Source organism: Panulirus ornatus, chromosome 8, assembly GCF_036320965.1.
Source record: "Panulirus ornatus isolate Po-2019 chromosome 8, ASM3632096v1, whole genome shotgun sequence".
In the NCBI taxonomy this organism is placed as follows: Eukaryota; Metazoa; Arthropoda; class Malacostraca; order Decapoda; family Palinuridae; genus Panulirus; species Panulirus ornatus.
Genome location: NC_092231.1, coordinates 27,588,473 through 27,616,206, shown reverse-complemented (window position 1 = coordinate 27,616,206; position 27,734 = coordinate 27,588,473). Strand labels below are relative to the sequence as shown.

The 27,734-nt window shown below is 40.5% G+C and overlaps 1 protein-coding gene across 5 annotated transcripts in view; it reads left to right on the top strand.

The window, feature by feature from the left end:
* Positions 1 to 24,719, top strand: part of CaMKI (Calcium/calmodulin-dependent protein kinase I) — a 317,987-nt gene extending 293,268 nt beyond the window's left edge. For all 5 annotated transcript variants that reach the window (XM_071664256.1, XM_071664252.1, XM_071664253.1 and 2 more), the window contains one exon: positions 22,311 to 24,719. In XM_071664256.1, coding sequence (XP_071520357.1) covers positions 22,311 to 22,445 — 135 coding nt within the window. In that variant the 3' untranslated portion in view covers positions 22,446 to 24,719. The remainder of the gene's footprint in view (positions 1 to 22,310) is intronic.
* Positions 24,720 to 27,734: the final 3,015 nt, after the last annotated feature.

Genomic DNA, 27,734 nt, shown 5'->3' with positions numbered 1-27,734 from the left:
CATCCATAAACAAATTAAACAACCATGGAGACATCACGCATCCCTGCCACAAACCAACATTCACTGGATACCAATCACTTTCCTCTCCTCCTATTCATACACAAGCCTTATGTCCTTGGTAAAAACTTTTCATTGCTTCTAGCACCTTACCTCCTGCACTATATACTCTTACAACCTTCCACAAAGCATCTCAGTCAACCCTATCATATGCCTTCTCCAGATCCATAAATGCTACATACAAATCCATCTGTTTTTCTAAGTATTTCTCACAAACATTCTTCAAAGCAAACACCTGATCCACACATCCTCTACAACTTATGAAACCACACTGTTCTTCCCCAATCTGATTCTCTGTCCATGCATCAATACCCTCCCATATAATTTCCATGGAATACTCAACAAACATGCCTCTGTTATTTGGACACTCACCTTTATCCCCTTTGCCTTTGTACAATGGCACTATGCATGCATTCCACCAATCCTCAGGTGCTTCACCATGATCCATACACATATTGAATAACCTTACCAACCAATCAAGAACACAGTCACCCACTTTTTTTCTTTATAAATTCCATTGCAATACCATCCAAACCCGGTGCCTTTTATCTTCCACAAAGCTTTCACAACTTCTCTGTTTACCAAACCATTCTCCCTGACCCTTTCACTTCACACACCACCCTGACCAAAACACCCTATATCTCCCACTCTATCATCAAACATTCAACAAACCTTCAAAATACTCATTCCATCTTCTCACTTCATCACTACCTGTTACTACCTCCCCATTTGCCCCCTTCATCGATGTTCTCATTTGTTCTCTTGTCTTTAGCATGTTATTTACCTCCTTCCAAAACATCTTTATACTATCTCTAAAATTTAATGATAGTGTCTTACCCCAACTCTCATTTGCCCTTTTTCACCTCCTGCACCTTTCTTTTGACCTCCTTCTGCTCGTTTATACATCTCCCCTGTTACTACCTCCCCATTTGCCCCCTTCACCGATGTTCTCATTTGTTCTCTTGTCTTTAGCATGTTATTTACCTCCTTCCAAAACATCTTTATACTATCTCTAAAATTTAATGATAGTGTCTTACCCCAACTCTCATTTGCCCTTTTTCACCTCCTGCACCTTTCTTTTGACCTCCTTCTGCTCGTTTATACATCTCCCAGTCATTTGCACTACTTCCCTGCAAAATTCGTCCAAACGCTTCTCTCTTCTCTTTCACTAACAATCTTACTTCTTCATCCCACTGCTCACTACACTTTCTAATCTCCCCACCTCCCACCTTTCTCATGCCTCATGCATCTTTTGCACAAGCCCATCACTGCTTCCTATATACATCCCATTCCTCCCCCACTCCCCTTACGTCATTTGCTCTAACCTTTTGTCATTCTACACTCAGTCTCTCCTGGTACTTCCTCACACAAGTCTCCTCTCCAAGCTCACTCACTCTCACCACTCTCTTCTCCCCAGCATTCTCTCTTTTTTTTCTAAAACCCTCTATAAATCTTCACCTTCGCCTCCACAAGATAGTGATGAGACATCCTTCCAGCTGCCTCTCTCAGCACATTAACATCCAAAAGAGTCTCTTTTACATGCTTCTCAATTAAAATGTAATCCAATAACACCCTCTGACCATCTCTCCTATTCATATACATATACTCTTGTATATCTCTTTTTAAACCAGGTATTCCCAATCACCAGTCCTTTTTCAGCACACCCATCCACAAGCTCTTCATCATTTCCATTTACAACATTGAACACCCCATGTGCACCAATTATACCCTCAACTACCAAATTATTAAATTTTGCATTCAAATCACCCATCACTATAACGTGGACTTGTGCATCAAAGCTGCTAAAACACTCACTCAGCTGCTCTGAAAACACTTGCCTCTCATGATCTTTCTTCTCATGACCCACTTTGTGCATAGGCACCAATAATCACCCATCTCTCTCCATCCCCTTTCAGTTTTACCCACATCAATCTAGAATTTACTTTCTTACATTCTTATCACATACTCTCACTTCTCCTGCTTCAAGAGTAGTGCTACTCCTTCCTTTGCTTTTGTCCTCTCACCAACCCCTGACTTGACTCTCAAGACATTCCCATACCACTCTCCCCCCTTTACCTTCGAGCTTCATTTCACTGAGCCAAAACATCCAGGTTCCTTTCCTCAAACATACTACCTATCTCTCCTTTTTTCTCATTGTGGTTACATCCACATACATTCAGATACCCCCAATCTGAGCCTTCAAGAGGATGAGCACTCCCCGCATGACTCCTTCTGTTTCCCCTTTTAGAAAATTAAATGCAAGGAGAGGGGGTTTCCAGCCCCTTGCTCCCGCCCCCTTTAGTTGCCTTCTACGACACACAGTGAACACGTGTGAAGTATTCTTTCTCCCCTATCCAAAGGATATTTTATTTACTTATTTCTTATGTATTTATTTGTTTTTATTCTCTTATTTAAAGGCTTTCTGGTTACCCTTTCCTTTTCATCTTGTGCCTCCTTTCTTATTTGCTTCTTGCCTTCCAGCTTCTTTCATGACTGCATTCTATCTCTCAGCCTCACATTTCCCCTCATCCCTTCTCCATTCCTACTTCCAAGCTTCTTTTTTTCCATGTGCTTCATATTTTCCTTCCAGTTTCTTAATTTTTTCTGAGCCTGTGTACTTTGTATCCCTTGCATTTGTCCCCTATACTATAAGTGACACATATAATTGAGTTAAATGGTTCATATCATAACTTTGTCACCAAATGTCATCTACTTTAGGTGCAGCATCACTTGGTTTTACAAAAATGTTAGAAAATAAAGTGACCTTTGGAGCTATTTTCTGTATCCTTGAATGACCCTTATGTTGAGCCATGTTTTATTTCCTGTCTTCTTTTTCTTCTTCATTGTTCTTCTGGAAATTTAATTCTTGGTTTTAAAGATCGAGGTTAGTGACAAAACTTTATTGAAATGATTATTCTACATGTCTTTTGCTCTGTCATTTTTTGTGTATGATGATAAATTGCCTGAAAACATTACATGCAGTCGCAAAACCTTTTTTAGATCTGTGATGATATAAGATGGGTCCACAAACCACAAGCATGTCAAAATTAGCTCGTCAGATCTTAAATTTCTGAAGTGAATATGATTTTGATATTGAGTACCAGAAGTTTGGTCTACAAGATATTTCCTAAGATAGCCAGACTGTAGTCACCCAGAACCTTTGTGGGAAAAAAGATTGGTGGCCCAAAACATATAGCTGAATTATTGGTGACCTAGATGGTTACTGTATGGAATGTGGTCACCTAGAATCTTATGTATGTGGAAAATCTGGTCACCAAAAACCTATAACCAACATATTACACTCTTTCCATAGGTAATATCAAGTATTAGGTATACAGATGCAGTGTTTCTTTGATTTTTCAAAAAAGATTCAAGGATTTACTGACCACAGTTGATCAGAATCTTAGTCACATCATAAGTATAATAATTGCAGTTTTAGTTATTCTGGCCTCAGCTGTGCTTTGAGCCAGCTGAAACTAATCAGAACAAGAATGCATAAAACTAGTAATCCAGTATCTTTACCTTGAATCAGGTTATTGAAAAATTCTAATGATCCAGGATTTTTCTAGCCACAATTATGGTTTATGGGGTTAGTCAGATTCCACATAATTTATATGCTGCTTGATTCAGGTGTTTTTTATTGATAATGCTTATTACATCAATTTCATTTCTTTAATATCAGTAAGTGAACTACAAATCAGTAAGGGTAGGCAAGGATATTACTGTATCAACTTATTTTACTTCAGAAGCTGATTTTAAGATACTAATATTAGATTTATTCAACTATGATAAGTACAGTCTGTTGAGAATCTCATAAGTACACTTATACATTCACTCCAAGTTTATCTATTTACTTTGATTTGTTATAACTGTTACATGAGAATGCCCATTAAGACAAGTGTGCCATTAGAAAGTCAAGGGCAAAAGTAACTGGGAGGAATTTTTATTCTTGCTGTGGTGATGTCAGCAAAAAACAAGTTGCGTATATACATCGTATAAGTTGGGCTAGTGTCTTGAAAAATGTAACTAGCTAATGCTTTGCCTGTGACTTTTTCAGTGAGATGATAATTTATAATGATATGTTGAGAGACAGCTCTTATTTATCCTCATGTTTTTTGTGGTTAGTGAACATCAAATAGAAATCATCTGTCTCTGGAGCTTTCATTGACAATATTAAAGCAAGTCACTGTATTTTTAAGCACTGGGGTTCATGAGGATACTTGTGTACTAATTATGATACAAGTCACGAGCTAATATTTCATGGCAAGTAAAGAAAAGTGATGAAGTAAATGGTAGACAAATTATTGGAGTCTGCATGAGAAAAGGACATAGAGGAACCCACAGTACCTATCACTATACCATCACAATAAGGAATTCGTCAAGGGAATGCATTATTTTTGTTCATATCAAATTCTGTTGTACACATCCATCTGCATCTCACACCCATTCTCTCCAGGAACTCCAATAAAGAGGGTATCCATGGCAAAAGTCTCCACTTACTGTTGTCTTTAAATGCTTCCCTCACATATGCTATCCCACGCATTCTTCCACCATTTCTCTCCCTCCAGTATTCTTCCATTCTTTCCCCATATCACAGGTGGTCTTCTTTGATTGCTGTATGATACACTCTTCTCATGAACTCCCAGACTTCATTCTTTCCATAAGCCCAAACTACCTTTAAGGATTATGCTTCACTCACTATACCACTCAATAATTCATTTACTTTGCATTCTCTGCCATACTACATATCTCTCGCACCCCAACATTTCTTTCTTCATTCTATCTAGTTGTCCCATATGCTCCTTACAAATAGTTCATATCCACATCCTGGATTCTTGACCTCTATGGCTCATTCCATGTTCATGTTTCGCCTGCATAGGTTAGAGTTGGGAGGACTATGCTGTCCCTCAATCTTCTCTTCACATCCATACTTAAACCTCTACCATTCATTGTTTTATTAAGGAACCCAATGACTCTTCTACCCTCTACAGCTTTCTCTCTTATCTCTCCTTCCATATCACCGCACTTACCCAAAACAGCTCTGGAATACTTTGAATTCTCTCACTTTTCTCAGTCATTCTTGCCCTGTACCCAAAACATAGTTTAGTACACTTCCTTTTATTACTGTATTTGGTTTTGCAAAATCTATACTTTCATTCTCTTTACTTACAAACACCATTACTATACTTATACATGTATGTATGTTCAATTGCCATCTCTTACACGCATCATAAAACACATTTACAACCGTTTGCAACTTTTCTTCATTCTGCAAACAACACAATATCATCCACAAACAGGCCTGCCTCTAGCCCCCCTTACCTCTGCCATATGCCACCTCTGCACCCCCTTTACCTAGTTTTTCTTTTATCTCTCTCATCACTCCATCCATCTATAAATCATAAAAGCTACACTGATGTCACACTGCCCTGACACATCCACATATATACCAAAATTTTCACTCAACTTTCCATCCACTCTTACGCATGCATTTGCTCCTCTATAGAAGGCTTTCACACCATCCAACAGTTTTCCTCCCACCCAATATATCCTTAACACATTATATAAAGCAGTCCACTTGATTCTCTCATACTCTTCCTCCAGATCCGTAAAAGCTGCATTCAACATTTTTACCATTTGCTAAATACTTTTCCATAGTCATTTTCACTACAAAAATCTGACCCACACATTCCCTACCTTTCCTAAAGCCCCCTTGCTCCTCACTTCTGCATTCAGTTTCTACCATCACTATCAGTCAACATTCTTGCATACCCACTCCCCAAACAAAAATGAGTTACACTCTCATGTCAATGCTCTGAACATCTCCCATTACTATAATGCTACTTGCACTGTTTCAGCATATCCCAAGACCCTCCACGCCCGCAGTGCAACTGACACAAAGAAACCAAGCACTTATGTCTCAATTGCTCTACACTTTCTAGACACAGACACATACACAACACTTTATAACCTGTGGTTGAAATTGGTGAATGGAGCCAACTTCCTCAGTGCTACAGGAGCCTCATAAAGACAGAATGTACTCGTTGGGTAGGAATTAAGTAGTATAAATCAAATAAATTTTTTTACTGTACCTGATCACAATTTCCTGTGTTAGCAAGGTAGCGCAGGTTGCTCCAGGAAACAGATGAAGAAAAACCTATCCACTCATATACACACATATACATACATGCACACACACACACATGTACACACACACACTCACACACACAATTTTCAATTTCTAGGAGGGGAAACAGAGGGAGTCAAGCAGGGAGTGCTCATCCTCCTTGAAGGCTCAGATTGGGGTGTCTGAATGTGTGTGGATGTAACCGAGATGAGAAGAAAGGAGAGATAGGTAGTATGTTACAGGAAAGAAACCTGGATTTTCTGACTTTGAGTGAAATGAACCTCAATGGTTTGGAAAACTCTTGGGAATAAAGTCAGAAGCTGGTAAAAGGACAAGAGCTAAGGAAGGGTAAAACTGAAAAAGGATGGAGAGAGATGGGTGATTATTGGTGCTTATGCACCTGGTCATGAGAAGAAAGATTATAAGAGGCAAGTGTTCTGGGAGCACCTGAGTGAGTGTGTCGGCAGCTTTGGTGCATGAAATGGGGTATTAGTGATGGGTGATTCAAATGCGAAGGTTAGTATTGTGGCAGTTGAGAGTATAATTGGTGTACTCGGGGTATTCAGTGTTGTGAATGGAAATGGTGAAGAGCTTGTGGATTTGTGCTGAAAAAAGACTGATGATTGGGAATACCTGGTCTAAAAAGAAAGATATACATAAGTATATGTATGCAAGTAGGAGAGATGGCCAAAGGGCATTATTGGACTGTGTTAATTGATAGGTGTGTAAAAGAGAGACTTTTTGATGTTAATGTGCCAAGAGAGGGATGTCTGATCACTCTTGTGGAGGCAAAAGTGAAGAATTGTAGAGGTTTTCAAAAAAAAGAAGAGAAAATGTTGAAGTGGACAGTGGTGAGAGTAAGTGAGTTGGAAAGGAGACTTATGTGAAGAAGTATCAGGAGAGATTGAGTGTAGAATGGCAAAAGGTGAGAGCAAATGACATGAGGGAGTGGGTGAGGAATGGGATGTATTTAGGGAAGCAATGATGGCATGTGCAAAAGATGCATGTGGCATGAGAAGGTGGGAGGTAGGAAGATTAGAAAGGGTGGTGAGTGGTGGGATGAAGAAGTAAAGTTGTTCGTGAAAGGGAAAAGAGAGGCATTTGGATGATACTTACAAGAAAGGAGTGCAAATGACTGGGAGACGTATAAAAGAAAGTGGCAGGAGGTCAAGAGGAAGGTGCAAAGGGTGAAAAAGAGGGCAAGTGAGAGTTGGGGTGAGAGAGTATCATTAAACTTTAGGGAGAATAAAAAGATGGTTTGGAAGGAGGTAAATAAGATACGTAAGACGAAAATAAATGGGAACATCGGTGAAGGAGGGTAAGTAATAACAGGTAGTGATGAAGTGAGAAGGAGACTGAGTGAGTATTTTAAAGGTTTGTTGAATGTTTTTGATGATAAAGTGGCAAATGTAGGGTGTTTTTGAGTAAGTTTTTTGAAGGTTTGTTGAATGTTTTTGATGACAGTGGCAAATGTAGGGTGTTTTGTTTGGGGTGGTGTGCGAAGTGAGAGGGTAAGGGAGAATGGTTTGTTGAAGAGAGAAGAGTTAGTGAAGGCTTTGCAGATGATGAAATCCAGCAATGCAGCATGTTTCAATAGTATTACAGTAGAATTTATAAAGAAAGTGGGTGACTGTGTTGTTGATTGGTTGGTAAGGATATTCACTGTATGTATGGATGACAGTGAAGTGCTTGAGGATTGGCAGAATACTTGTATTATACCACTGTATAAAGGCAATGGGGATGAAGATGAGTGTCCAAACTACAGAGGCATAAGTTTGTTGAGTATTCATGGGAAATTATACAGGAGGGTATTGATTGAGAAGGTGAGGGCATGTACAGAGCATCAGATTCAGGAGGAGCAGTGTGGTTTCATAAGTGGTAAAGGATGTGTGGATCAGGTAATTGCTTTGAAGAATGTGTGAGAAATACTGAGAAAAATGGATGGATTTGAATGTAGCATTTAAGGATCTGGAGAGGGTATATGATAAGGTTGAAAGAGATGCTTTGTGGAAGGTCTTAAAAATATATGGTGTGGGAGGTAAGCTGCTGGATGCATTGAAGAGTTTTCCTAAGGATGTAAGGCATGTGTATGACTAGGAAGAGGAGAGTGATTGGTTCCCAGTGAAGGTTGGTCTGCATCAGGAGTGTGTGATATCTCCATGGTTGTTTAATTTGTTGATCGATGGGGTAGTTAATGAGTTAAATGCAAGAGTTTTGGAGAAAGGGGCAAGTATGCAGTCTGTTTGGGATGAGAGGGCCTGGGAAGTGTTTCAATTGTTCTTCGAGGATGATAAAGCTCTAGTGGCTGATTCAAGAGAGAAACTGCAGAAGTTAGTGACTGAGTTTGGAAAAGTGTGTGAAAGGAGAAAGTTGAGAGTAAATGGGAATAAGAGCAAGGTTATTTGGTTTAGTAGAGTTGAGTGACAAGTTAATTGGGATGTAAGTTTTAATGGAAAAAACTGGAGGAAGTGAAGTGTTTTAGATATCTGGAAGTGGACTTAGCAGTGAATGGATTCATGGGAGTGGAAGCGAGTCATAGGGTTGGGGAGGGGGCAAAGGTTCTGGTAGCAATGAAGAATGTGCGGATGGAGAGAACGTTATTTCGGAAGGTAAAAATGGGTATATTTGACGGAATAGTAGTTCCAACAGTATTTTATGGCTGCAAGGCATGGCTATAGATAGGGTTGTACAGAGTAGGGTGGATGTGTTAGAAATGAAATGTTTGAGGACATTATGTGGTGTGAAGTGATTTGATTGAATAAGTAATGACAGGAGAAGAGAGATGTGTGGAAATAAAAAGAGTATGGATGAGAGAGCAAAAGAGGGTGTGTTGAAATGGCTTGGACATATGGAGAGAATGAGCCAGGAAAGATTGACAAAGAGGATATATGTGTCAGAGGTGGAGGGAACTGGAAGAGGGAGACCAAGTTGGAGGTGGAAGAATGGAGTGAAAAAGATTTTGAGCAATCAGGGCCTGAACATACAAGAGGGTGAAAGGCTTGCAAGGAATAGAGTGAATTGGAACAGGATGATATACGGGGGTCGACATGCTGTCAGTGGACTGAAGCAGGGCATGTGAAACATCTGCGGTAAACCATGGAAAGGTCTCAGGGGCATGGGTGTGGATAGGGAGCTGTTGTTTCTGTGCATTACACAACAGCCAGAGAATGAGCATGAATGAATGTGGCATTTTCTATCTGTTTTCCTGGCGCTACCTCGCTAAAGCAGGGGATAGCGATGCTGTTTCCTGTGGGTGGGGTAGCGCCATGAATGGATGAGGGCAAGCAAGTGTGAATATGTACAAGTGTGTATATGTATATGTTTGTGTATGTGTGTGTATGTATATGTGTATATGTTGATATGTATATGTATGTATTTGGGCATGTATAGGCATTTGTGTATATAAATGTGTATATGAGTGGATGGGCCATTTTTCATCTGTTTCCTGGTGCTACCTCGCAGATGCAAGAAACGGCGATCAAGTACAGTAAATGAATAAATGAATATAAATACCAGGGTCATCATGCTGTCAATGGATTAAACCAGGGCATATGAAGGATTTTGTGGGACCTGGATCTGGAAAGGGAGCTATGGTTTCGGTGCATTACACATGACAGTTAGAGACCAAGTGTGACCGACTGTGGCCTATGTTGTCTTTTCCTAGCACTACCTCTTGCACACGCGGGGGGAGTGGGATGCTGTTTCATGTGTGGTGGGGTGGCGACAGGAATGAATGAAGGCAGCAAGTAAGAATATGCCTTTGTATATATGTGTGTATATGTAGAAATGTATAGATATTTATATGTGTGTGTGTGTGTGTATGGGCATTTATGTATGTGCATGTGTATGTGGGTGGGTTGGGCCATTCTTTTGTCTGTTTCCTTGCGCTACCTCGCTGATGTGGGAGACAGCGACTAAGTATAATAAAAATATATATATATATATATATATATATATATATATATATATATATATATATATATATATTTTTTTTTTTTTTTTTTTCATACTATTCGCTATTTCCCGCAATAGCGAGGTAGCGTTAAGAACAGAGGACTGGGCCTTTGAGGGAATATCCTCACCTGGACCTCTCCTCTGTTCCTTCTTTTGGAAAAAAAAAAAAAAACGAGAGGGGAGGATTTCCAGCCCCCCGCTCCCTTCCCTTTTAGTCGCCTTCTACGACATGCAGGGAATACGTGAGAAGTATTCTTTCTCCCCTATCCCCAGGGAATAATATATATATATATATATATATATATATATCTTATTTATTATACTTTGTCGTTGACTCCCACGTCAGCAAGGGAGTGCAGGGAAACAGAAGAAAAAATGACCCAACCCACCCACATACACATGTATATACGTACATGTCCACACACAGCACATATACATACCTATACATTTCAACGTATACATATATATACATACACAGACATATACATATATACACATGTACATAATTCATACTGTCTGCCCTTATTCATTCCCGTCGCAATCCCACCACACATGAAATGACAACCCCCTCCCCCCACATGTTCGCGAGATAGCGCTAGGAAAAGACAACAAAGGCCCCATTCATTCACACTCAGTCTCTAGCTGTCATGTATAATGCACCAAAACCACAGCTCCCTTTCCACATCCAGGCCCCACAAAACTTTCCATGGTTTACCCCAGATGCCTCACATGCCCTGGTTCAATCCATTGACAAGCACGTCAACCCCCGATATACCACATAGTTCCAATTCACTCTATTCCTTGCACGCCTTTCACCCTCCTGCATGTTCAGACTGCAATCACTCAAAATCTTTTTCACTCCATCTTTCCACCTCCAATTTGGTCTCCCACTTCTCCTCGTTCCCTCCACCTCTGACACATATATCCTCTTTGTCAATCTTTCCTCACTCATTCTCTCCATGTGACCAAACCATTTCAAAACACCCTCTTCTGTTCTCTCAACCACACTCTTTTTATTACCACACATCTCTCTTACCCTTTCATTACTTACTTGATCAAACCACCTCACACCACATATTGTCCTCAAACATCTCATTTCCTGCACATCCACCCTCCTCTGCACAACTCTGTCTATAACCCATGCCTCGCAATCATATAACATTGTTGGAACCACTATTCCTTCAAATATACCCATTTTTGTTTTCCAAGATAACGTTCTCGACTTCCACACATTTTTCAACGCTCCCACAACTTTTGCCTCCTCCCCCACCCTATGATATACTTCCGCTTCCATGGTTCAATCCGCTGCCAAATCCACTCCCAGATATCTAAAACACTTCACTTCCTCCAGTTTTTCTCCATTCAAACTCACCTCCCAATTGACTTGTCCCTCAACCCTACTATACATAATAACCTTGCTCTTATTCACATTTACTCTCAGCTTTCTTCTTTCACACACTTTACCAAACTCAGTCACCAGCTTCTGCAGTTTCTCACCCGAATCAGCCACCAGCACTGTATCATCAACGAACAACAACTGCCTCACTTCCCAAGCTCTCTCATCCACAACAGACTTCATACTTGCCCCTCTTTCCAAAACTCTTGCATTCACCTCCTTAACACCCCCTTCCATAAACAAATCAAACAACCATGGAGACATCACACACCCCTGCCACAAACCACCATTCACTGAGAACCAATCACTTTCCTCTCTTCTTACATGTACACATGCCATACATCCTCGATAAAAACTTTTCCCTGCTTCTACCAACTTACCTCCCACAACATATATTCTTAATACCTTCCATAGAGCATCTCTATCAACTCTATCATATGCCTTCTCCAGATCCATAAATGGGTTTTCAGAAAAGAAGAGAGAATGTTGAGGGGAAGAGGGTTGTGAGAGTAAGTGAGCTTGGGAAGGAGACTTGTGTCAGGAAGTACCAGGAGAGAATGAGTACAGAATGGAAAAAGGTGAGAACAAAGGACATAAGGTGAGTGGGGGAGGAATGGGATGTATTCAGGGAAGCAGCAATGGCTTGCACAAAAGATGCTTGTGGCATGAGAAGTGTGGGAGGTGGGCAGGTTAGAAAGGGTAGTGAGTGGTGGGATGAAGAAGTAAGAATATTTGTGAAAGAAAAGAGAGAGGCATTTGGACGATTTTTGCAGGGAAATAATGCAAATGACTGGGAAATGTATAAAAGAAAGAGGCAGGAGGTCACGAGAAAGGTGCAAGAGGTGAAAAAGAGGGCAAATGAGAGTTGGGGTGAGAGAGTATCATTAAATTTTAGGGAGAATAGAAAGATGTTTTGGAAGGAGGTAAATAAAGTGCGTAAGACAAAAGAACAAATGGGAACTTCAGTGAAGGGGCTAATGGGGAGGTGATAAGTAGTGGTGATGTGAGAAGGAGATGGAGTGAGTATTTTGAAGGTTTGTTGAATGTGTTTGATGATAGAGTGGCATATAGAGTGGCAGATAAAGGGTGTTTTGGTCGAGGTGGTGTGCAAAGTGAGAGTGTTAGGGAGAATGATTTGGTAAACAGAGAAGAGGTAGTCAAAACTTTGCGGAAGATGAAAGCCGGCAAGGCAGCGGGTTTGGATGGTTTTGCAGTGGAATTTATTAAAAAAGGGGGTGACTGTATTGTTGACTGGTTGATAAGGTTATTTAATATATGTATGACTCATGGTGAGGTGCCTGAGGATTGGCGGAATGCTTCCATAGTGCCATTATACAAAGGCAAAGGGGATAAAAGTGAATGCTCAAATTACAGAGGTATAAGTTTCTTGAGTATTCCTGGGAAATTATATGGGAGGGTATTGATTGAGAGGGTGAAGGCATGTACAGATCATCAGATTGGGGAAGAGCAGTGTGGTTTCAGAAGTGGTAGAGGATGTGTGGATCAGGTGTTTGCTTTGAAGAATGTATGTGAGAAATACTTAGAAAAGCAAATGGATTTGCATGTAGCATTTATGGATCTGGAGAAGGCATATGATAGCGTTGATATAGATGCTCTGTGGAAGGTATTAAAAATATATGGTGTGGGAGAGGAAAGTGATTAGTTCTCAGTGAATGTAGATTTGCGGCAGGGGTGTGTGTGTGATTTGCGGCAGGGGTGTGTGATGTCTCTGGTTGTTTAATTTGTTTATGGATGGGGTAGTTAGGGAGTTGAATGCAAGGATTTTGGAAAGAAGGGCAAGTATGCAGTCTGTTGTGGATGAGAGCTTGGGAAGTGAGTCGGTTGTTGTTCGCTAATCATACAGCGCTGATGGCTGATTCGTGTGAGAAACTGCAGAAGCTGGTGACTGAGTCTGGTAAAGTGTGAGAAAGAAGAAAGCTGAGAGTAAATGTGAATGAGAGCAAGGTTATTAGGTACAGTAAGGTTGAGGGACAAGTCAATGGGGAGGTAAGTTTGAATGGAGAAAAACTGAAGGAAGTGAATGGTTTTAGATATCTGGGAGTGGATTTCGCAGCAGATGGAACCATGGAAGTGGAAGTGAATCATGGGGTGGGGGAGGGGGGCGAAAGTTTTAGGAGCGTTGAAGAATGTGTGGAAGTAGAGAACATTATCTCGGAAAACAAAAATGTTTATGTTTGAAGGAATAGTGGTTCCAACAATGTTGTATGGTTGCGAGGTGTGGGCTATAGATAGAGTTGTGCGGAGGAGGGTGGACATGCTGGAAATGAGATGTTTGAGGACAATATGTGGTGTGAGGTGGTTTGATCGAGTAAGTAATAATAGGGTAAGAGAGATGTGTGGTAATAAAAGAGCGTGGTTGAGAGAGCAGAAGAGGGTGTTTTGAAATGGTTTGGTCACATGGAGAGAATGAGTGAGGAGAGATTGACGAAGAGGATATATGTCTTAGAGGTGGAGGGAACGAGGAGAAGTGGGAGACCAAATTGGATGTGGAAAGATGGAGTGAAAAAGATTTTGAGTGATTGGGTCCTGAACATGCAGTAGGGTGAAAGGCGTGCAAGGAATAGAGTGAATTGGAACTATGTGGTATACCGGGGTTGATGTGCTGTCAATGGATTGAACCAGGGCATGTGAAGTGTCTGGGGTAAACCATGGAAAGTTCTGTGGGGCCTGGATGTGGAAAGGGAGCTGTGGTTTCGGTGCATTATTACATGACAGCTAGAGACTGAGTGTGAACGAATGTGGCCTTTGTTGTCTTTTTCTAGTGCTACCTCGCGCACATGAGGGGGAAGGGGGTTGTTATTTCATGTGTGGTGGGGTGGCGATGGGAATGAATAAAGGCAGACAGTATGAATTATGTACATGTGTATATATGTATATGTCTGTGTGTGTATATATATGTATACGTTGAGATGTATAGGTATGTATATTTAGTCGTAGAAGGCGACTAAAAGGGAAGGGAGCGGGTGGCTGGAAATCCTCCCCTCTCGTTTTTTTTTTAATTTTCCAAAAGAAGGAACAGAGAAGGGGGCCAGGTGAGGATATTCCCTCTAAGGCCCAGTCCTCTGTTGATAACGCTACCTCGCTAATGCGGGAAATGGCGAATAGTACGAAAGAAAAAAAGAAAGAATATATATATATAAATTATATGGGAGGGTATTGATTGAGAGGGTGAAGGCATGTACAGAGCATCAGATTGGGGAAGAGCAGTGTGGTTTCAGAAGTGGTAGAGGATGTGTGGATCAGGTGTTTGCTTTGAAGAATGTATGTGAGAAATACTTAGAAAAGCTAATGGATTTGTATGTAGCATTTATGGATCTGGAGAAGGCATATGATAGAGTTGATAGAGATGCTCTGTGGAAGGTATTAAGAATATATGGTGTGGGAGGCAAGTTGTTAGAAGCAGTGAAAAGTTTTTATCGAGGATGTAAGGCATGTGTACGTGTAGGAAGTGAGGAAAGTGATTGGTTCTCAGTGAATGTAGGTTTGCGGCAGGGGTGTGTGATGTCTCCATGGTTGTTTAATTTGTTTATGGATGGGGTTGTTAGGGAGGTGAATGCAAGAGTTTTGGAAAGAGGGGCAAGTATGAAGTCTGTTGGGGATGAGAGAGCTTGGGAAGTGAGTCAGTTGTTGTTCGCTGATGATACAGCGCTGGTGGCTGATTCATGTGAGAAACTGCAGAAGCTGGTGACTGAGTTTGGTAAAGTGTGTGAAAGAAGAAAGTTAAGAGTAAATGTGAATAAGAGCAAGGTTATTAGGTACAGTAGGGTAGAGGGTCAAGTCAATTGGGAGGTGAGTTTGAATGGAGAAAAACTGGAGGAAGTGAAGTGTTTTAGATATCTGGGAGTGGATCTGGCAGCGGATGGAACCATGGAAGCGGAAGTGGATCATAGGGTGGGGGAGGGGGCGAAAATTCTGGGAGCCTTGAAGAATGTGTGGAAGTCGAGAACATTATCTCGGAAAGCAAAAATGGGTATGTTTGAAGGAATAGTGGTTCCAACAATGTTGTACGGTTGCGAGGCGTGGGCTATGGATAGAGTTGTGCGCAGGAGGATGGATGTGCTGGAAATGAGATGTTTGAGGACAATGTGTGGTGTGAGGTGGTTTGATCGAGTAAGTAACGTAAGGGTAAGAGAGATGTGTGGAAATAAAAAGAGCGTGGTTGAGAGAGCAGAAGAGGGTGTTTTGAAATGGTTTGGGCACATGGAGAGAATGAGTGAGGAAAGATTGACCAAGGGGATATATGTGTCGGAGGTGGAGAGAACGAGGAGAAGAGGGAGACCAAATTGGAGGTGGAAAGATGGAGTGAAAAAGATTTTGTGTGATTGGGGCCTGAACATGCAGGAGGGTGAAAGGAGGGCAAGGAATAGAGTGAATTGGAGCGATGTGGTATACCGGGGTTGACGTGCTGTCAGTGGATTGAATCGGGGCATGTGAAGCGTCTGGGGTAAACCATGGAAAGCTGTGTAGGTATGTATATTTGCATGTGTGGACGTATGTATATACATGTGTATGGGGGTGGGTTGGGCCATTTCTTCCGTCTGTTTCCTTGCGCTACCTCGCAAACGCGGGAGACAGCGACAAAGCAAGAAAAAAAAAGAAAAAAATATATATATATTTACGTATGTAAGTAGGAGAGATTGCCAGAGAGCATTATTGGATTACGTGTTAATTGACAGGCGTGCGAAAGAGAGACTTTTGGATGTTAATGTGCTGAGAGGTGCAACTGGAGGGATGTCTGATCATTATCTTGTGGAGACTAAGGTGAAGATTTGTATGGGTTTTCAGAAAAGAAGAGTGAATGTTGGGGTGAAGAGGGTGGTGAGAGTAAGTGAGCTTGGGAAGGAGACTTGTGTGAGGAAGTACCAGGAGAGACTGAGTACAGAGTGGTAAAAGGTGAGAACAATGGAAGTAAGGGGAGTGGGGGAGGAATGGGATGTATTTAGGGAATCAGTGATGGATTGCGCAGAAGATGCTTGTGGCATGAGAAGAGTGGGAGGGTGGGTTGATTAGAAAGGGTAGTGAGTGGTGGGATGAAGAAGTAAGATTATTAGTGAAAGAGAAGAGAGAGGCATTTGGACGATTTTTGCAGGGAAAAAATGCAATTGAGTTGGAGATGTATAAAAGAAAGAGACAGGAGGTCAAGAGAAAGGTGCAAGAGGTGAAAAAGAGGGCAAATGAGAGTTGGGGTGAGAGAGTATCATTAAATTTTAGGGAGAATAAAAAGATGTTCTCGAAGGAAGTAAATAAAGTGCGTAAGACAAGGGAGCAAATGGGAACTTCAGTGAAGGGCGCAAATGGGGAGGTGATAACAAGTAGTGGTGATGTGAGAAGGAGATGGAGTGAGTATTTTGAAGGTTTGTTGAATGTGTTTGATGAAAGAGTGGCAGATATAGGGTGTTTTGGTCGAGGTGGTGTGCAAAGTGAGAGGGTTAGGGAAAATGATTTGGTAAACAGAGAAGAGGTAGTAAAAGCTTTGCGGAAGATGAAAGCCGGCAAGGCAGCAGGTTTGGATGGTATTGCAGTGGAATTTATTTAAAAGGGGGTGACTGTATTGTTGACTGGTTGGTAAGGTTATTTAATGTATGTATGACTGATGGTGAGGTGCCTGAGGATTGGCGGAATGCGTGCATAGTGCCATTGTACAAAGGCAAAGGGGATAAGAGTGAGTGCTCAAATTACAGAGGTATAAGTTTGTTGAGTATTCCCGGTAAATTATATGGGAGGGTATTGATTGAGAGGGTGAAGGCATGTACAGAGCATCAGATTGGGGAAGAGCAGTGTGGTTTCAGAAGTGGTAGAGGATGTGTGGATCAGGTGTTTGCTTTGAAGAATGTATGTGAGAAATACTTAGAAAAGCAAATGGATTTGTATGTAGCATTTATGGATCTGGAGAAGGCATATGATAGAGTTGATAGAGATGCTCTGTGGAAGGTATTAAGAATATATGGTGTGGGAGGCAAGTTGTTAGAAGCAGTGAAAAGTTTTTATTGAGGATGTAAGGCTTGTGTACGTGTAGGAAGAGAGGAAATGATTGGTTCTCAGTGAATGTAGGTTTGCGGCAGGGGTGTGTGATGTCTCCATGGTTATTTAATTTGTTTATGGATGGGGTTGTTAGGGAGGTGAATGCAAGAGTTTTGGAAAGAGGGGCAAGTATGAAGTCTGTTGTGGATGAGAGAGCTTGGGAAGTGAGTCAGTTGTTGTTCGCTGATGATACAGCGCTGGTGGCTGATTCATGTGAGAAACTGCAGAAGCTGGTGACTGAGTTTGGTAAGGTGTGTGAAAGAAGAAAGTTAAGAGTAAATGTGAATAAGAGCAAGGTTATTAGGTACAGTAGGGTTGAGGGTCAAGTCAATTGGGAGGTGAGTTTGAATGGAGAAAAACTGGAGGAAGTAAAGTGTTTTAGATATCTGGGAGTGGATCTGGCAGCGGATGGAACCATGGAAGCGGAAGTGAATCATAGGGTGGGGGAGGGGGCGAAAATCCTGGGAGCCTTGAAGAATGTGTGGAAGTCGAGAACATTATCTCGGAAAGCAAAAATGGGTATGTTTAAAGGAATAGTGGTTCCAACAATGTTGTATGGTTGCGAGGCGTGGGCTATGGATAGAGTTGTGCGCAGGAGGGTGGATGTGCTGGAAATGAGATGTTTGAGGACAATGTGTGGTGTGAGGTGGTTTGATCGAGTAAGTAATGTAAGGGTGAGAGACGTGTGGAAATAAAAAGAGCGTGGTTGAGAGAGCAGAAGAGGGTGTTTTGAAATGGTTTGGGCACATGGGGAGAATGAGTGAGGAAAGATTGACCAAGAGGATATATGTGTCGGAGGTGGAGGGAACGAGGAGAAGTGGGAGACCAAATTGGAGGTGGAAAGATGGAGTGAAAAAGATTTTGTGTGATCGGGGTCTGAACATGCAGGAGGATGAAAGGAGGGCAAGGAATAGAGTGAATTGGATCGATGTGGTACACCGGGGTTGACGTGCTGTCAGTGGATTGAATCAGGGCATGTGAAGCATCTGGGGTAAACCATAGAAAGTTGTGTGGGGCCTGGATGTGAAAAGGGAGCTGTGTTTTCGGGTATTATTGCATGACAGCTAGAGACTGAGTGTGAACGAATGGGGCCTTTGTTGTCATTTCCTAGTGCTACCTCGCACACATGAGGGGGGAGGGGGATGGTATTCCATGTGTGGCAAGGTGGCGATGGGAATGAATAAAGGCAGACAGTGTGAATTGTATGCATGGGTATATATGTTTGTGTCTGTGTGTGTGTATATATATGTGTACACTGAGATGTATAGGTATGTATATTTGCGTGTGTGGACGTGTATGTATATACATTGTGTATGGGGGTGGGTTGGGCCATTTCTTTCATCTGTTTCCTTGCGCTACCTCGCAAACGCGGGAGACAGCGACAAAGCAAAATAAATAAAAGTAAAATATTCTTTTCTTTTTCTTTTATACTATTCGCCATTTCCCGCATTAGCGAGGTAGCATTAAGAACAGAGGACTGGGCCTTTGAGGGAATATCCTTACCTGGCCCCCTTCTCTGTTCCTTCTTTTGGAAAAAAAAAAAAAAAATGAGTCAAGGATTTCCAGCCCCCCGCTCCCTTCCCTTTTAGTCGCCTTCTACGACATGCAGGGAATACGTGGGAAGTATTCTATTTCCCCTATCCCCAGGGATAATATATATATATATATATATATATATATATATATATATATATATATATATATATATATATGTGTGTGTGTGTGTGTGTGTGTGTGTGTGTGTGTGTGTACAAATTCATACTAGCTCACCTTCATCCATTTCCGGGTCCACCTTGCCCCATAGGAAACAGAGTCAACACTCCCTGTAATGACAAGTTAGCACCAGGAAATTTTTGAAGAAAGGCAACATCCACTCACACTCATTTTATATCTTTCATGTGTTATGCACCAAAACCATAGCTCCCCATCCACATCTAGGTCTCATAGACCCTTCCATAATTTACTCCAGATGCTTCACATTCTCTGACTCAGTCCATTGACAGCCCATCAACTTCAGTATACCACATCATTCCAATTTACTCTATTCCATCCATGTCTTTCATCCCCGTGCATGTTCAGGCCCCAAATGCTCAAAATCTTTTTCTCTCCATCCTTCCACCTCCAGTTTGGCTTCTTGCATCTCTTTATTCCCTCCACCTCTTAACACATATATCCTCATTTTCAATCTTTCCTCACTCATTCTTTCCATATGTCCAAGCCATTTCGACACTCCCTCCTCTGCTCTCTCAGCAACACTCTTTTTACTAAATTGTTTCTCTTTTTACCCTTTCATTACTTACTCGATCAAACCACCTCATATCACATACTGTCCTAAAACATTTCATTTCCAACACATCCACACCTCTCCGCACAACCCTATCTATAGCTAACTCCTCGCAACCATATAATATTGTCGGAACTACTATTCCTTCAAACATACCCATTTTTGTTCCAAGATAATGTTCTCTCTTTTCACACATCATCATTATCATTTTCATTATTATTGTTATTATTATACATAATTGCTGTTTCCCATGTCAGCACCAGAAAACAGTCAAGGAATGGCCTATCCACTCATATACACATATTTACACATAAATGCCCATATATACACATATACATATATTCATCTACATATACATACACATGTACATATTCATGCCTTCATCCATTCCTAGCACTACCCTGCCTCACAGAAAACAGCATCGCTACCCCCCTGCTTCAATACAAATAAGGCCACATTCGTTCACACTCAGGCTCTAGGTGTTATGTGTAATGCACCAAAACCACAGCTCCCTATCCACATCCAGGACATGCAGACCTTTCCATGGTTTACCCCAGACGTTTCTCTTACCCTGGTTCAGTCCATTGACAGCATGTCAACCTCGGTATACCACCCTTCTGTATGTTCAAGCCCCGATTGCTCAAAATCTTTTTCACTCCATCCTTCCACCTCCAATTTGGTTTCCTGCTTCTCCTTGTTCCCTCCACCTCTGACACATATAGCCTCTTTGTCAACCTTTCTTCACTCATTCTCTTGATATGTCCAAACCATATCAATGCACCCTCTTCTGTGCTCTGAACCACAGTCTTTTTATTTCCACACATCTCTCCCTTTCATAACTTACTTGATCAAACCATCTGACACCACATTTTGTCCTCAAACATTTAATTTCCAACACATCTACCCTCCTTCATACAACCCTATCTATAGCTCATGCCTCAACAACATATGATTGTTGGAACTACTACTCCTTTAAACATAACCATTTTTGCTCGCTCTCAGATAATGTTCTCTCCTTCCACACGTTCATCATCGCTCCCAGAACCTTTCCCCACCTCCCCCACCCTTTGACTCACTTCCACTTCCATGGTTCCATTCGCTGCCAAGTCCACTCCCAGATATCTAAAACACTTCACTTCCTCCAATTTTTCTCCAATCAAACTTACATCCCAATTAACTTGTCCCTCAACCCTATGAACCTAATAAACTTGCTCTTATTCACATTTACTCTCAACTTACTCCTTTCACACACTTTTCCAAACTCGGTCACCAACTTCTGCAGTTTCTCACTCGAATCAGCCACCAGAGCTGCATCATCAGCGAACAAGTGACTCACTTCCAAGGCCCTCTCATCCACAACAGACTGCATACTTGCCCCTCTCTCCAAAACTCTTGCATTTACCTGCAGTTCCTCTCAAATTTTTTAAATTCCACCAATGCTCCACCAGATTGAACTAAGGATCATAGAGTGATGTGGCAAGTCTGTATGGCAAGAATGCAGGGAAATTTTTAAATTTATACCAATGCAGAAAATTGGTATGAGCATTTAATTCAATGAAGTTTTATGAAAAACTTGAAACGTTCACGTACTTTTTTAACTGCGGACATATTTAGTATGCACTGCAATATGCTGTATAAGCTTTAGTTAAGGTACATACACTAAAGTGCATAATCAACATAGGTTTATGATTTAATATGTTTATCAACCATATCTCTTATTTTTATTACAATATCATGGATCTTTATTCATTAATGTGTAATTTTAAATTTATGAGGTTCTCAATGGATAGATATGTAACTTGATTCAGCATATAATCGTGTCTCAATGACGTGAATGAATAAACTTTTATTCTACTGATGTAATAGAAATTTTAATAATTGTTAACTGATATGATGAGCTATAGACTTTCAATCATTTGTAGAAGCTAAATAGTACTTAAAAGATTGTTATTCTTTGGTTAGAAAGTCATTGGAAAAGATACCTTCAATTGATGTGATTAAATTGGCTTTTGGTTTTTCCTTATTCTCAGGAAGCATAGTAATGTTTAGTTTAGATTTCTGCATACAGTAGTTCTGTATTGCTTAGCTAGACTGTCATTTCATGACATGCTGAATGACTACAGAATTTGAGTAATGTAGGTTTTGATGTCACCCAGTGTCCACAGCTTATAAACAGTGGCTCCCAGTAAATAGAAAATATTTTGTAGCTTATTTGAACTTGTAATGATAAGCAATTAGTGCAATGCACAGAGAATGAACGAGTATCATTTGCCATGTAGACCACAGAAAATTCCATTGATGGAATAATTGATTATGTTATTTGAGACAAAATTTTTGCTTATAATAAAGGAAAATATAAGTTAAACCATGTTATTTAGTTAAGGAGGAAAATTGATTTTATATAAAAGATTTGCAGTCTAACTTCATACTTCTAACCTGTTTATTTACAGCAAGCGTACCATGCAACAGCCGTGATCCGCCAAATGAGGCTAATGGCACTGAGCACTCAACGTGAGAAGAAAGAGAGTGAGTCCAGTGACACCAACGCCAACACCACCAAAGCATCCAGAGAAAACGCCCACTAGTTATTTTCCAGCTCACTGTTTTAATTTTTTATATGAAAAGAGATATGGTTAGACTGTCTTCAGTTCTTGTTTGTATTTCAGAAAGACTATAACTTAGAGTTCCAAATGGAATATTAGTCTTATATAAATGCCAACAGAACTTCTGAAGAGTCTACCAAGTTGCCAATTTTGGTTCTTCTGGTTTCTTGGGTCTTATCCAGGCTTTGACTGTGGCTCAGCAAGTAGCCTGTGCAGAAGGCTTTGGTGTCTTCTACTTGTGATTGATTCTAGAATCTAATAGTTATTTTTGTATAATATTTGCAGATATTTTACACTTGCAGTCTTGAGTAGTATCCCAGTTTATAAAAACTTTGTATGTGGTATAAGAGTAATACCATGAGAGAAACACTAAAATTTGATATTGTACTTAGAAATATACCCAGCTAATTGGAATGGTCACTAATACCGTAAAATCTAACTTGAATTGCAGAATCTTATTTCAAAATATGTTGCACTACTTAAAGCTTACCAAGGACTTGTGTTTGCAACATTCCTCCAGCTTTGATCTCATACATAGAAAATAGTTAATGTGCAGGTGTTTAATTAATCAAGTATTTTAATCCAACTTTGTAATTAAACTAGAGCTTTTGCATATTGTATATTTGTTGAGGAAGGTCAATTTTTTTTCTTCTACAGTGCTGAGTTCAAAAGCAGGCAATATGTCAGTTTCTCAGTTCCTGTCAAGAGGGTCCTATAAATGCTGGGAGGAAGAATAAGAACTCTGTTGTTATTTTAGTGTAGTAATAATGATTTTCTTCAGACCTGATCCTGAGTTTTATGGTGTTGGAAAATCACTTCTGTCCGTCTAAGGACCTATTGTCTTTCATGTCACACACGATATTTTAAAATGTCCTTGAGGATGGCAACTGCATGAATTCCCTAGAATGTATATTGTATATTTAGCATAAATATTTATTCACATGGGCAGTGAAGCTCTCTGTTAATCAAATTTTGTATTTGTGCTGTTGCCTCTAGACTATTAAAGTAATCATAATTGAGTCTGGCTGGGGGGCTTGGAAGATTCTCCAGGTAAGCATGTGTTTTTGATCTACGCAACAATTTGTAAATTTCTAAGTGCAATTTTTGAGCAGTAACATTGTTCTGTGTTTGTTTTTTGTTCAACAAAGAATTTACTATTCTTGATGTCTTGTAGTAGTCCACAGCCCTGAAGATGAGGCCTCTTTTGGGGTTCAGTAAATATTTCCTGATGGTTTGCTCCCAAAATTTGTTAATTTCAAAGCATTAGTATAATAAGGGAGTAAAACATCATGAGACACTGAAATTCAAGTCTTTACTAAACTTCAGTAAGAACTTCAAAATCAGCGCTAACAACTGATGCACATGTCAGTAGCACAAAGTTCCAGTTGCCTGCTAAAGCTCAAGTCATATGTAAGAATTTGTTTTAAATTCATGTTGGACATATTCCATTTAAGGCTTCACATATTCTAGTTTAGGGAAAATTGTATCTATGAGCTTATGTCAGTATATTATTGCTCAATGAAAATTGTAGCATATTGTAGGTATCTTTCATGCAGTATTGTCATAAAGGTTTAGTTTTATTTTCGAATTAAGAATTCAACTCCTATTATGCATTATACCCTGACTTGAGCTTTTAGCAGTTCTAAGTGGAAGTTAATTGTAGTAATCACCAAGTGGATGTGTATTCCTATTTTTAAAAACTCACCAATATTAGCAACCTTATTAGGTAATAGTTGAAGCTATTTGTAGTTGTAGAATTTTCAAATCTTGCATCTGTAGGAAATAGTATGCAAACATTTAAATGATAAGTATTATCTCATTGCATGACATCAGAATTGAGTTAGTAAATAAAAATAGTCAGAGAGGTGTCAGGCTGCATTCGACAGATGATGGTGATTGAGATCCTGTAAGCCTCTGAGGTCCAGGTATGATTAAGGAAATTACTAAAGAATTTGGGTAAAATAAAGCATTGAGTATGTTTAGGACCTTTTATAAGATCAGTTCATTAGTGAGATTCTTGAAGGATGGAGTATCAAGATTGCTAAATTAAATCACAAGGGATGTACTTCACTTATTCCACCTGTTAATCCCTTTTCACTTTACTTGTATATTGTATATACGAAGTTGAAATCCATCTTCATCCAACACCTACATCCTTCTGAATAAGATGATAGTTATCTGCAGAAAAAAAGAATTGTCGAATGTAGTCCTTGGTAAACAAGTCCATGGAATTGACCAAAGAATGATGTGGATTCCTGAGTTATTTTTATTTCTAAAGTATTCCTTGAAAGGTGAGGTGATAAATGGATAAGAGAGTGATTGGGAGCATATAATACAGTAGATCATTAGATGCTGCCAGACTTTGCCTGCAGAATGTCACATTGCCAGCAAGAATTCTTATTGGGTAAGGCTATATCATTGTTGGTGGATGGAAAGGGAAAAGGGGCAAAAAAAAAATAAGTAGTCCCTTTCCATTGCCTATAGATTTAATTCAAACCACCCTAAATTACAGCTCACCCTTTTGGTCATTAACCCTTGATGAGGATGACTGCTTACTTGAAGAGTAACCGTATTCTGGTAGTCCAATAACACCTGTATACAGGTGTTACCAGAAGTGTTAATGGCCTCCACCTGTTCAAGGTTACACTTCACAAGTGAAAAGTAACCATTGGGAAGGCTGTATTAGCAGGAGTAAAGTCTCATCAAAGAATTCTTCACTCCTAAGCAGTTCACATTTCCACTCTGCTGAAAGTAGCACTACCTTGGGATGCTGGATCCTTTAGAAAGAGATCCTGTGTAACCCCAGCATTCTTTTATAGAAATTGGACCTGAGATGATTATAAATACATAATTAACACTGGACTTGACTTCCTCAAGATTACACCACAAGTGAAAAGTCACCTTTGTAAAGGCTGTAACATTGGGAGTTCAGTCTCATCAAAGAACTTATCATTTAAAAGAAGTCTGTATTTCCATGCTACAGAAAGTAGCAGAGCTCTGGGTAGCAGGAGCCTTTAGAAAGGTCTTGTTTAACATCAGGACTCTTTCATAGAATCTGGGTCTAAGGATAATTAATAGTAGATAGGTGAATGAATAAATAAATGAATAAATTAGAGGGTATACATTGCTGGATGTACAGAGAATAATGAAAAGGGGGAAACCAATGGGGAGGTTAAAGGATGGATTGAAAGAGCTGGCCAAGTATATAATGAAAGGGTGAGAGATATGTGTGGTAATAAAAAGAGTGTGGTTGAGAAGGCAGAAGAAGTTATATTGAAATGGTTTGGTCATGTGGCGAGAATGAGTGAGGAAAGATTGAAAAAGAGGATATATGTGTCAGAGATGGAGGGAACGAGGTGAAGTGGGAGACCAAATTGGAGGTGGAAGGATGGAGTGAAAAATATTTTGAGTGATCGGGGCCTGAACATACAGGAAGGTGAAAGGCACGCAAGAAATAGGGTGGATGGGAATGATGTGGTATACCGGGGTCGACATGCTGTCAGTGGATTGAACCAGAGCATGTAAAGCGTCTGGGGTAAACCATGGAAAGTTCTGTGGGCCCTGGATGTGGAAAGGGAGCTGTGGTTTCGGTGCATTATTACATGACAGCCAGAGACTGAGTGTGAACGAATCTGGCTATTGTTGTCTTTTCCTAGCACTACCTCGCACACATGAGGGGGAGAGGGGGTTGTTATTTCATGTGTGGTGGGGTGGTGATGGGAATGAATAAAGGTAGACAGTATGAATTATGTATATGTGTATATATGTATATGTCTGTGTGTGTATATATATGTATACGTTGAGATGTATAGCTATGTATATTTGCGTGTGTGGACGTGCATGTATTCTTTCGTCTGTTTCCTTGCGCTACCTCGCTAACGCAGGAGACAGCAACAAAGGGAAATAAATGAATAATAAATATAGTTTTTTATACTATTCGCCATCTCCCGCGGTAGCGTTAAGAACAGAGGACTGAACTTTTGAAGGAAAGCCTCACTTGGCACCCTTCTCTGTTCCTTCTTTTGGAAAACTAAAAACGAGAGGGGAGGATTTCCAGTCCCCCGCTCCCTCCCCTTTTAGTTGCCTCCCATGTCTCGTAGGGAATACGTGGGAAGTATTCTTTCTCCCCTATCCCCAGGGATATATATATATATATATATATATATATATATATATATATATATATATATATATATATATATATATCTTTTTCTTTCAAACTATTCGCCATTTCCCGCATTAGCGAGGTAGCGTTAAGAACAGAGGACTGGGCCTTTGAGGGAATACCCTCACCTGGCCCAATTCTCTGTTCCTTCTTTTGGAAAATTTTTTTTGCTGTCTCCCTTGTTTGCAAGGTAGCGCAAGGAAACAGACGAAAGAAATGGCCCAACCCACCCCCATACACATGTATATTCATACGTCCACACACGCAAATATACATACCTACACAGCTTTCCATGGTTTACCCCAGACGCTTCACATGCCCTGATTCAATCCACTGACAGCACGTCAACCACGGTATACCACATCGATCCAATTCACTCTATTTCTTGCCCTCCTTTCACCCTCCTGCATGTTCAGGCCCCGATCACACAAAATCTTTTTCACTCCATCTTTCCACCTCCAATTTGGTCTCCCTCTTCTCCTCGTTCCCTCCACCTCCGACACATATATCCTCTTGGTCAATCTTTCCTCACTCATTCTCTCCATGTGCCCAAACCATTTCAAAACACCCTCTTCTGCTCTCTCAACCACGCTCTTTTTATTTCCACACATCTCTCTTACCCTTAGTTACTTACTCGATCAAACCACCTCACACAACACATTGTCCTCAAACATCTCATTTCCAGCACATCCATCCTCCTGCGCACAACTCTATCCATAGCCCACGCCTCGCAACCATACAACATTGTTGGAACCACTATTCCTTCAAACATACCCATTTTTGCTTTCCGAGATAATGTTCTCGACTTCCACACATTCTTCAAGGCTCCCAGAATTTTCGCCCCCTCCCCCACCCTATGATCCACTTCTGCTTCCATAGTTCCATCCGCTGCCAGATCCACTCCCAGATATCTAAAACACTTTACTTCCTCCAGTTTTTCTCCATTCAAACTTACCTCCCAATTGACTTGACCCTCAACCCTACTGTACCTAATAACCTTGCTCTTATTCACATTTACTCTTAACTTTCTTCTTTCACACACTTTACCAAACTCAGTCACCAGCTTCTGCAGTTTCTTACATGAATCAGCCACCAGCGCTGTATCA